General features: G+C 38.3%; 1 protein-coding gene across 8 annotated transcripts in view; it reads right to left on the bottom strand.

Annotated features, from left to right (window-relative positions):
• Positions 1-12475, bottom strand: part of MAGI2 (membrane associated guanylate kinase, WW and PDZ domain containing 2) — a 713954-nt gene that overhangs the window by 285011 nt on the left and 416468 nt on the right. For all 8 annotated transcript variants that reach the window (XM_040061343.2, XM_040061346.2, XM_040061344.2 and 5 more), the window contains one exon: positions 7886-8005. In XM_040061343.2, coding sequence (XP_039917277.1) covers positions 7886-8005 — 120 coding nt within the window. The remainder of the gene's footprint in view (positions 1-7885; positions 8006-12475) is intronic.

The following is a 12475-nucleotide window of genomic DNA, read 5'->3' as shown; positions in this document are numbered from 1 at the left end:
AGTAAGTTTCAGCTTGTAGCAGTCACAGAATCTCAACAAAACCCAAATCAGATGAACTGAATGTCCATGCAGCCTCTGTTGAACTACATAGCCCCAGCTAGCAGAATTATGGGTTCTACCAAGCCACACGTGACCATGGCTTAGTCTGGGACCTTGTCCCTGACACACAGGAGGAACACTGGACATTGACTCAGGAGGAGCACCAGCCAGAACCCTAGTATAGCCAGAAAGTGCTCCTGCCTCCTAGAACCCTCCACCTTGGCAGCACAGCTGTCTGACAGGCCAGGCAGGGAGCTCAGTTGAGATGCTGACTGCACCACAGCTCAGTCAAGTGCATCCCACTCACAGCCTTCTAAACACAGACCAAGTGTATCCATGGCTATCTGCTGGGCAGGGGATGGAGATGACAGATGCTCCTGGAGACAGAGATAATTCCAATGACTGTTGGTTTTCATTCAGTTGAACCCTGTTAGAAGCCATGGGGAAACCAGTGATCTCTTGGATTCCTCTGGAAGTGCACAGGATGAAGGAGCTGTCAGACCTTTGGATGAGGATGATTTAAAGGCTGAATGGCCCCACTCTCCAAATTTCATGCATAAAACCTTAGTCCTTAAGCTTCTGTTTCTTGGATGTCTGTGGGAATGGGCTTGACCTATACTGAGACATGTGGCCCCCAGGTGACATTTTTTAATGCTACATTATGATGTACTTCTGGATATTATCTTATTGGTTGTATTCTTGCAGTAGATCAAAACTGACCATATCTGAAATTTTTGTAAAATAATCGCATTTGTCTATTGGCACAATCTGCAGTCTCAGGTATCTGTAAGCTTCCCAGCAGTGCCACCAGTGCTGTGGAGGATGATGACCCTGGACCTACACAGGGCAGGACCTTCTAACTATAGACCTTGTTGCTAACCACACACCAGGAATATCAGTTTTCAAAATAATGAGCATTTATGCAGTCTCAGAACAGACACAAAGTATACATTCTGCAACACTACTCCCACCTTTCAGAGTTTAAAAAGGTACTGTAGAAATTATGAAAGTCACTCTTTACAACGCAACAGTATAATTCTTAAAAGCAGCTGTTTTTCATACAAAAAGAGAATAATATGTATTCAATTTAATTCTTTACTTATCACTTCCTAGAGAAAATGACAAAATACTTAAATAAGGTTTGAAAGAAAGATGTGATGTTTTATGACTTAAAATGAATTAAAAATATATGTTAATATATTTACTGCCATTACATTTTTTGAGCTTCTGACCATTTTTTTTTTTTTTCTTTGCATTTCATATTTATTGATGAAATCCAACTCCTGCCTCTGTCCCAAGAGTAAGAGAGGAAACACAAGGAAGCCCATAAAATCTTACTAATAAAGAACAGGGGCAAGAACCCAATCAGATCAAGATGTTACTGACTGCATCTAAGATTTCTTCTCCTATTTGTTGACCTAAATATTCAAATACCCAGAGTTACATGTTCTCTGAATATGGGGGTGAAATTTTGACATCACATTAATATGAGATCTACCTCTTCAAGAGGCACTTTCAACAGGAATATGATTTTTACTATCAAGTATCTCTTTTCATTCTTTTATGCCCTTGAAAAACCCTTCTGCTGTTAAAAGACATGGCTTTTGAAAGACTACTATTTTTATCTCTTTGCATCTATCCTCATGAATCCTTTGTTTTCCATTTCAAATCAGAATATTTCATTAACTACTGTGCTTAGGTCTTAAGAGGGTAGCATTTTTATTATCTTTATGTTGATTAATTTCCTTTGTATCCATCTGCTGTGAAGTGCTCAGGATGTCCTGCACACAAGGGAACGCTGCATACAGTAAGTGGGTGGAATTTTTGAATACCTTACAATTTTTACAAGGAAGAATGGAATCAAAACTACTGGAATCAAACACCATTTTTATAAAACCATTTTCACCACAAAGCAGTAATTAAAATTTCCATTGCCTACATGGAACCATCCTTAACTAATTTTTAAATTTTTCAGATATTAAAATGAAATGTTAATTGAAAATGCATTAGCTGAACAGAAGGGTTTTGATCATTTAGGCTAAATTTGGCTTGAGAGAATAATGAAAGCCTGTGTAAAACTTAATGTCTTCTCAAGGATACAGTCTGGGGACCGTCTCCAGGTGAATGGAATCAGAGCACCTCCCAGTGTTGTTTATGTGCCAGTTTTTGGAAGAGTCACAGGCAAGACATTGGCTGTGACCCACATTCTCTTCCCCAGTGGAGCTCATTTTAATGCTGACCCTCTAGAACTGTGCCTACAACAACTGGAAGTTTTGTCCTTGAATAATCAAATAATGCAAAACAGTAAGGTTTCATCCATGGGACGTATTCAACCTGTTTTTATAAGACTTAATAATTACAGATTTCTGGAATGTTAGGGAAATCCCAGCTAACACAACCTTCTACCAAATAATACTCCATCAGTGAAAAAAACAGGGGTAAAATTCTGTATTCTTTCAAGCCAGCTGGAAATTTACCATGGAATTCAGTGGGGCCAAAGAAAGTCCATGGCCATGTAAGTGGTTCAATAGCTTCAGTGAGCTTGGAATTTTCACCAGTGAATGAATTTGAGACAATTCCAAACAATCAAACAAATAATAAAAAGTGGATTATTGACAAAATTAATGGCACAATAACTAAAATCATTGATTTTAATGGAATAAATTAAGGACTAATATATTAAAAGCAAATAAGATGTGTTTTACAAAACAAGTTTTATGGAGATTTTCTGAGGAAAAAAAAAATGATAGAAAAAAAGTTCTACTTATTAAGTGCACTGGTCAAATTAGTTTATGTTCTTTTTGCCACACTGCTAAAATACCTCTTGCTTTAATGTATTGAAATACATTTCTATCCTTATGGATTGCCAACAACCATGTTTCTTTTTCTTATAGTATTTATACACTGAACATATCTTCTTATTTCGGGTACTGCCACTACATATGCCACTTTCAGGAGGCAATTCTACCCATAGCATGCATTGCACTTAAACTCTTACATTTTTAACACTTCATAATGATGTCTTACTATAACCTTCAATCATGTGCCTGGGTTTTGGAAACATTGAAGCTGTTACATTCCTGTTAATGAGTGTTGACATTCTTAAGCAATATACAGTTCAAGCACATTTTAATTCTACTGATACACTATGCTGGCTAAGAATTTTGCTGATCGAATAAGGAGATGGAACAACATTTGATATCAGTGATCCATGAAGTCTCCATGCAAGTTTTGACATATTGGAGAGATGACAATGTGCGGAGCCAAACCTCCTACAGGAGAAGTTGTAAAAGCCCGCACACACACAGAGACACACAGTTTGTTCATCACAGGTTTTGCTATTCTGCATATTATAGATTGACACATTGTGTCAATTCAAGGACCATCTTTACTCTTCATCCCAGAAACAAGGAAAGGAATGTGGGTTATTTTGCTGGGGCATGTCTTCCTGTCTTACATGAGTCCACATGGCAGTGGCTTTCATTCTGCACAGGAACACCTCGTCCTCTGGTTATAGAACCATGGTTATGTCATCTAAATAAGTGTGTTGGATAATGAAGTTATAGTTTTGAACCAATTCAGATTTACTTTAATCAATACAGTAAATTGAAATTCTACTGAAAAAGCAAACAAAGCCTATAGCATTTGGTCGTGCTGTTATACAAAGACCTTGAAATAAATGTTTGATGTGCTTCAGGCAAACAGCCCCTGCCTCAAATAGCAATGTGCTGGTGTATAATAAATTTTTAATTTTAGATAAATGTGCATAATAAAATTTGTAATTTTATTACAAATTCAAAACTCAATGATAATGTCACTGAAGTTAATGTGACTTTGTTAGTCTGAGTGAGAGTGGAACTGCGTCTTGTATCCTTTCTTTTGTTCTGCATTGAATAATGTTGTCTAGATTAACAGGGAACTTAACCACAGGTAAGCTGCAAAACATAGCAACTGTTTATGTAACATTATGTATGCTTAAAATAATTAATGTCTATAAAGTAGCTTTCTTACCAGCAGTTGCTGAAAAAGACATAAGAAGTAGAAAATGTCAAAATAATAATGCATTTAGTCCTACTGAAATAAAATATTTTCATATTTGCAAAACTGCTAAAAAAAAGAGATTTGTAAAGTTTTTATCATGAGCATACTATTGCTTTTCTACAGTACTTTGGAATACTACAGTCATTCACAGTTGTCACAAAAGCGGTAGACAAAGAAAGGCGTATCTAAAGCCTAAAGCAGTAAGGAGGTCACAGAGTATCTGTGGTGGTGTGAGAATTGTTTTTATTAAGTTATTTTTGTAAGATTTTTAAGTTATTTTTATAATGGTTGAGTCCACTGCATACCCCTGTGTTCTGCATTAGTTTTCCCCTTATGAGTTAGGTTGTTTAGTCCACTGTATAACCAGACGTTTTCTGTCATTCATTCCTTCCCTGCACCTGTCGCTGTCAATCCCCCCCTCTCTCCTCATGGTCGCTCTGTCTGTCACTCGGAGACCCTTCCCTGGCTTCTGGAAAACTCCCTGAGGGGTGCCGAGTGATAGGCTGGGGCCCTGGAGACCCCCTCCCATCATTTTGTGGTTGGTCCCCAGTTCCATGGTTCACACCCCTGGTTAACCCCCCGATTCCTGTGACTGGCTGACCGGTTGTCGCCACCCCCGTTTCCACCCGCCCTTAAAACCTGCCGCGCGCCTGCCCTCGGGGTCTCTCCTGGGCAGCAGGTTGCAGCGTGCAGAGCCCTGCGCTCCCTCTGCCTCAATAAACCTACGTTACATCCTGCTCGGGAGAGTCCGCCTCTCATTCAGCTGCCGAGGTTGCTTGCGTCATCTACGTGCCCGTCGCTGGCGGTGGGATCCAAGTTCCCACAGGAAGGAAACGGCGCGCTTTGCCTGCCACTCCGACCTTACCACGCTGCCGCAGTGAGACACTCTGAGCTAGCCTGTGGCCGCGCTGGTCAGCGCGATTTCTGGACACTGCGACAAGTATCCTATTCTTAATTCTAAAGAATTCATACCAAAAATCTATTTTAAAGCTTAAAAAAAAAAAAAAAAGTGCTTCAAAGAAAAAAATAAACGGAACTATACAACTTTACCTTTCTAAGAATATATTTCTCTTTTAGATTATGTCCTGTCCAGGTTGGAATCATAACTCTTATTTATTGCAATAGAACAAAATTTTCTGATTGTTTTTACTGGTTTTGTCATTACTATGAGAAAATATCACTCTCCCAACAATACCAGGTACTACAATGAACAATACAAACACTCAGTGTCAGGTAAGTCTGCACCTGACCTCCTCCTCTGGCTTACCTGGATGTTCCTGATTCTCTTTGGAATTCACACAGCAGAAGGTAAATTAACTGAAACCAACCCCCTAGTCAAAACGTGATGAAAAACATACACAGTCCAAATTTTTATCTCAACTGAATGAGAAGTCCATTCTTTAAAACATTTTTCTGGTAGAGATTAACTGATTCATAACAGTTGTGGTTAGATAATCAGCATAGACTGACTCAGCCGCACTGCATAGAAACTTAGCTAAATACAGAATGATTTTCTTAAAACAAGCAAACAAAAAATAATAAAAAAAGTCTTCCAACCAATCTATTAATACTGAGAACAATTTAAAGAAAGGCTGATTTGTTTGATTTGTTTCATAAATCCAACAACCAGTGTTGGTAAGGAGAGGAAAATTCATCTCCCGGAGTACATACGCTCAAATAAGTTGCTTGACCCATGCAAGAATTCAAAAATCATCTCCTCATGAGGGAAAATGAAAATTTCTTTGCTTTGATTGGTATAACTTTCACTAGTAGACTTAATCATTGAAGTCTTAATGTGCTCAGGAAAACTTGTGACACCATGATTAGTAAAATTTTTCCCCAAAGAAGGCATGACAGTCAAGAATTAACCATGAAACTGGAGGTGTAACTTTGTATGGTCAAGTCCGAAAGACTTTTCATGGAAACAGGAGAAATAGCATCTGTAAAATACAGATACAAAAAATATATTTTCTCATGTGTTACCTACTTTTTGCCATAAGGCATAGGCAGATAATATATTATCTGTTTTTTTGTCAGAATGCACATCTGGTGTTCAGAAAACCTGAGAATCAGACAGGATTTAGGCAGAATTGGTCTGTTGAGTTTAGTTAGTTGTATGTTTAATTTCTGATTTTTGGCTTCAGTGAACTTGTCACCTGTGATAAGCAAATGATGTGACAGACATTGCACAGTTACGACTTTGGACCTCTTCAGCTGGCTCCTCAGCTGGTTTGAGGAGTCATGCAGACTTCCTCAACCAATATTTCACCTTGCTGTCCACTCAGCTCTGGTAGCTGGTATTAAAAGACACATCTCAGTATCCCTAGAGGGACAGAAGAGCACTGTGAATTAATTTACTGCAGCAGTTCAATCTCCAAAAACTTGCTGCAAACTAATGAAATTACATGGTCAAGCAATGACAGACTTGTGCTCCATTTAAGCTTCTCTAATGTTACTTTCAAACACCTAAGGTAACAAAAAGAAACTTCAAGAAAGGCTTGTTATTAAATTAACCTGTGATAAAAAGTAAAATTTTTGTGGTGTATTAATGTTTAGGTAACTTGTACCATTACATGTCAGACAATGGTGAAAGAAGGAAAAACCTGAAAGATGACATAATTTCCTTTATTTGACCTTTTTTAATGGAAATCTTTGTTACAAGTTCTGTATTGATATAACTCTTAATGAAAATTTATTTACTGGACAATGGGTACTTTGTGCTGATTAGGTGGGAAAGAATTACCTTCTTTGCTGCTATTTATAACACAGCTCATGATTTTTTGGGGGGTGAATAGCCTCTTATTTATCTTCAGATGCTTTTCTTGGCAGGGACAAAGTCAGGACAAAAAAGTCTTAATTTTTTTTTTTCTTTTTTTTTTCTTTTTTTTTTCTTTTTTTTCGTTTTTGCTACAAGGTGAAAATAAGGGGTTGATTTCTGTGAAATGGCTCTACTCACCCAGGTATTCCCATATATATGGGTCATAATTTTCCTATAAAGGGCATTCCCTCTAATTCTGAATATTGAACCCCTATCCATTACACAGTTGTTTTAAATACTAGTGTATTTGCAAGAAACATATGGTTTGAAATAGTGTATCATTATTCTGGTTTTATTAAGATACCCACCTCTTTACAAGAGTTTCATTTTCAGGACAGCTATGTTTTGGAAAAGGTTTAAATTCAGATGAATCATTGCTTCTCCTGGGAAGCAGAGTCATGCAGGAAGCTGTTGGCTCTTTGCCCCATAGACAGGAATTTCTAATGCAGCCATTAGGATAGCCCTTATCCCTCTGCTTTATTACAAAATTAATGAGCTCTTTTCAATAATTTTACAAACCCCGTAAGACATGACATAGCAAATTCTTCCTCTGTTACTTAACTAGAGAGTTTTGAACTCCTGATATAGGTGGATAATTGCAGGATCCCACATGCAAAGGAAAAGTGTCAGCCTTACACCTGACTTCTGTTGTAGAATGTGTTTGTCCTATGTTAGAAAAGCAGCTCTTTGCTGAAATTCTGTGGAAATGTCTTTGAGTATTTGGTGTAAGGAATTAGTCCTGTCCTGTATATGTAACGGAGTACCATGTTTCTCTTAACCATTATAATATACTAAAATTGCAATGAACCCATCTGCATTTAGCTTTTACATATGAAAATATTTTCATAATGGCCATATGGCTCTTCACGAATTTCTGATAACAGTAGCAATGACGCATTTGTAACAGGTTATCCCAGTGCAATTCCATCACATTAGAAACAGTACAATGGAAACATGATACAAATTTAGCAGTAAAAGCATGCTTACCTTCATATGTTCCGCTTTCTAGGAGAGCACCACTTTTCTCCAATTCCATAAAATCTTCAACAGTGATGAAAATATAGTCCACACCAGGGACTTCCCCCTCCTTATGTGGCCTTGTGGTGCCTATTAATAAGATGAAAGACACACTGTCAAGCACATGGCCTAAAGGTAGAATGATCTTTTTGAAAGTTTTGCAAAAGTTGCAGAGTAAACCATTTACACAACATCCTACACAGTGCATCTTCCTTGTGAGGATGCCTTTCAAAGCAATCCAGCTGCATTTGCTGAAGCTGACAGAGGTATATGAGATGTATGTTTAAGGTCATGCCAGATATTATTTTGATCCATATTTATTCTCACTAATGAAAAACTATCATACTGTTCTTCTTTTTACCTTACTAAAAGACCCTTTGTGACATCAGGCATTCAGAGGTAACACAAAACAAAGTCTTTTCTACAATTAATCTGCTTCACGATATTTTAAACCTTTATTTAGAACGCAAAATAATAGTTCTGTAAGTAAATCTGTAAGGGTTATATTCACATTGCTTGTTTCAGTGCCATAAGTGGACTTGACAAATGACAGGCTTTAGGGCCTGTGGGATAAAAATCACCTGCTAACCCTGCTGTCAAACTGCAAAGGTGTTTATATTTAGTTATTGCCTCTATTGTCATCTCTGGATGACAGAACTCTGTAAAAGCTGACAGATAATATTACACACAGCCTGACAAGTCACTTGGCTTAGCTAGCAGAAGTTGGGATGTTGGCAGAGAAGAATCTGAAACTGACCTGATTTCCTAATGGTCCAGTTTACTGTGGTCAGATACCCCTGCTTTGACTGAAACCACTAATTAGGTTTCAAAATTCCATTTGGAAATGGAAGTGTTTTAGGTTCTCCTCAGTCTGTTTCTGTTTGAAACATCTTAATCAATTCTTTATCAATACTGTACTGATTACTTCACACTTGCAGAGTTTGTTTTAAAGACTGTTGGTGTTGGGAAGTGGCTAGAAATCTGTCCAACCTCCTTGCTGTTGCTTGAAGACACAGAGACATAAAAGTGTTAGATTAACTCGATTTCCTGTCATAGAGACTTCTTCCCCTCAGACACAGCCTGAAGTCCATGGCAAAGACTGAATGAACCTGTCAAGATAGTATTTCACTACCTACCATGGGGAACATATTTTGATAAATCTATAAGACTCTTCCCTCATTTTCTCTGATTCCAATTCCCTTCTCATCTCAACATTTACAACTAAAACCGGCTATTAATTTCTCGGAATTCTCATACCGTTATTTGGAGTACTCTGTCCATCTGGAGTACCACGTGCAATTCTGGGCTCTACAGTACAAGAGAGATGTGGAGCTCCTGAAATGGAAACAATGGAGGGCAACAAGGATGTTTGGGAGCTTGAGAATCTATGATTAAAGGTTGAGGGAGTTGGGCCTGTTCAGCCTCAAGAGGAGATGGCTGAGAGGGGACCTCATTAATGTGTATAAATATCTAAGGAGAGGGGGCAAAGAGGATAAAGCCAGGCTCTGCTCAGTGGTGCCAACCGCTAGGACACAAGGCAGTGTCTGATGCACAGGAAGTTCCATCTGAATATTTGGAAGAATTTCTTCACTGTGAAGTGACCGAGCACTGGAACAGATTGCCCAGAGAGGGTGGGGAGTCCCCCTCCTAGGAGATGTTTCAACATAATTCTGATCCAATCCCGGGCCAAGTGCTCTGGGATGACCCTGCCAGATCAGGGAGGTTGGAACAGATGCCCCCACTGTGGTGCCCTCCAACCTGACCCACTCTGTGGTTCTGTGATTACTCTTGTGTTTTGGAGACGGTATGGTTAAGGCACTCGGACACTTGGATTGTCCGTAAGAATGCTGAATTTATCTCCCATGGATTATCTGACCTCTGGGGATGCAGCAGATCTCCAGCCCTTTGTGAGAACTAAGCACAGGGATTTCGCTGTGCCCCTGAGCTCCAGGGAGCTCTGCTAACAGCACAGACATCAGATGTTTGTTCTGCATGCTCTCTCCTGAGAAATCTTTCACAGTCAAAGAATATTGACAGAAACTGTATCTTCCTCACAAAACACTCCAGCAAATCAAGGCTATTCCCAGACACAGCACAGGGAGGAAGCTGACATTTAGATGAGTATCTCTAGCGTACCGTTTCTTCAATTTTTTTTTTTTTTTTTTTTTTTTTTTTTTAATGTAGATGAGCTTGGATTACCAGTTTATCAATCAAACAAAAAGATAAGTTACATAAAATGTTAGCCCTGCTTTGAGAGCAAATTTGGACAGATGGTATAAAGGGCTCCCTCACAATTGAAAAGTTTAATAATTTTATGCTATTTAATGTTAATGCACCCAAGTTTGTTGTAAACACATGTATATTCAGCAGTCATTTATGAGGGATGACAGCAAAGTCTCATAGGAGGTCCAACGACAGACTTGGTTATCCCTGTGCTTCTCTACTTTGGTCACAGTCTTTGTTCAATTTGCCTAGAAAACTGTAATGGACTAAATTTCAGATTCTGAATCTCTCCCCTAAACTGGAAGCTAAAGACCTAATCTTTTTGCCTTTATATTACTTAGTCATGTATTTTTTCAGCTATGGTACAGATATGATACATTTTGCATATGCCTTGCATTAATTAACTATTAACTAAACCTTTTCTCTAGTCTGCTTAGACAACAGCAGGAGATAGCACTGTCACTTGGATGGTTCCACCCTATTTTAATACACAGGGAGCCTGCTCCAAGAGCTCTGCACTGCACTGTGCACTGAGGGCTGCAGACCTATAAAAGATCAAGTAGTCACTTCCCACAAAAAATGGAGAAATGGAGAAAGGAGCAAACCATGATCAGTAGCTGCTTGAATTCAGGGTGACTCTCACCCCAGCAGCTTCTATCCCCGGCAGAACTTTATTGCTCTTGATAAAATCATGCTGAGTCCCATTTCCCTTCTGCATCTGTTCTCATTCCCTGAGGCTGGAGGACCTGAGATCTTGGAAATGGTTAAAGCAGCTCCCTGGTTAATGGAATAATCAATGGTTATTGCTTCTTTTTCACCCTGGAGAAACTGAATTGTTGCTAATAATACTTCTGTCATCCATTATAGCTTTCTGTAAGCACCACAGACTTTGTAATGTGCATGTTTACAGGGTTGGACACAGTCACTGGAGCATCTTAAACACCCATCAAGGTCTGAACATTGAGATCTATATATTGGAATCTTACAGACCACTGGCAAATTCTTTTCTTGCTTTTAATCAAGAGCTACATTTCTTAATAGATTTTGTCTTTAACATTCATATAGACAGATAAGCAGGCCTAAAACTTATGATGATTCAAGACTTAAAACAAAGGACATGTTCCAAGCCTCATACTTCTACAGAAACACATCTTTTGTTATGCAGCATCAAGTTCTAATAAGATACAGTTGTTGCTACTTATAATATTTAGCCCTTTATTAATGCAAAATGGAAAAATGAACTCAGTTACAATTTTGTTGCCAAGGTAACCTATGAAAAAATTATCTTTGAATTCCATAAGGAAAGAACATTATACTTTTAGATCTTTCTGGACCAAAACCAACAAGGGCACTGTGCATATTTCTGACAAATGCACTTTATTGCTGCTGTTGAGGACACAGAATGAGAAGCTCTCAAGTAACCATGACCAGACCAGTCATCCAAGTGTTGTCACACAACCTGTAGGTACCTTAGAAATTGGAGGACCTTGGTCTACAAAATCTGGACTGGTATCAACCTTCCTTGACCTCATGACCACTTCTTGCAGCATTCACCAAACAATCTGCTTTCAAAACCAATACTAAGGTCATACAATGGGCAACTGTTTTCTTTAGATTTATAGCTTCAAGAAGGATAGGTAGCACAGTTCAGAAACATTTAAGGTATATGCTATATATTTTTATTTTTTTATGTTTTAAAAAGCCCCTTTGCAGCTGGTTTCTTCTCTTCTACAGGGGAATTATGGTGATTTGCCATACTCGAGTCCAGGCTTTCCATGCTCATGTGTGTTGTGGGATGGTGCTATATTCCAGGAGAGGAATTAAGTGCTGTTTACATGAGTTTAAGGCACCTGAGGGCAGGCGTTGAGACATGTAGGAAATCTTTACCTCTATGTAAAAAAAAAAAAAAAAAAAAAAAGGATTGTGTTAATTTAATAGCAATAAACTATTTTTGAAATACTGCTTTTATGAACTTGGGGAACAATAAATAAATGGAACTTTTATGTCGACTTCTAGTGTAGGTTGGAAAAACAGTCAGCTTATATAGTGTTCAGTCCACACTACCTTTAACAGTAAAAAAGTATAGAATTACTGATTCTAGAAGAATCAATCAGGGTTGGAAAGCTCCACACCAGTTTTTTTAGAGGCAGAAGAACAACTAGGAAATTATATGTGTCTTTTTAATCTCAAAATTCAATTACATAATTACAAAATTTTATTGCTTATTTGGGACCAAAGTGCACATGTGAAGTGCAAAGTGATTATGAACATATTTCTCCTACTTAGAGGCATTGAGTCTTCACAGTCTGTCCAGCTCTGATACTTTCAAAAGCAGGA

This window comes from Hirundo rustica, chromosome 4 (assembly GCF_015227805.2).
Source record: "Hirundo rustica isolate bHirRus1 chromosome 4, bHirRus1.pri.v3, whole genome shotgun sequence".
Taxonomy (NCBI): Eukaryota; Metazoa; Chordata; class Aves; order Passeriformes; family Hirundinidae; genus Hirundo; species Hirundo rustica.
Note: the sequence above shows the minus strand (reverse complement) of the source record. Positions and strands in the feature narration are given on the sequence as shown.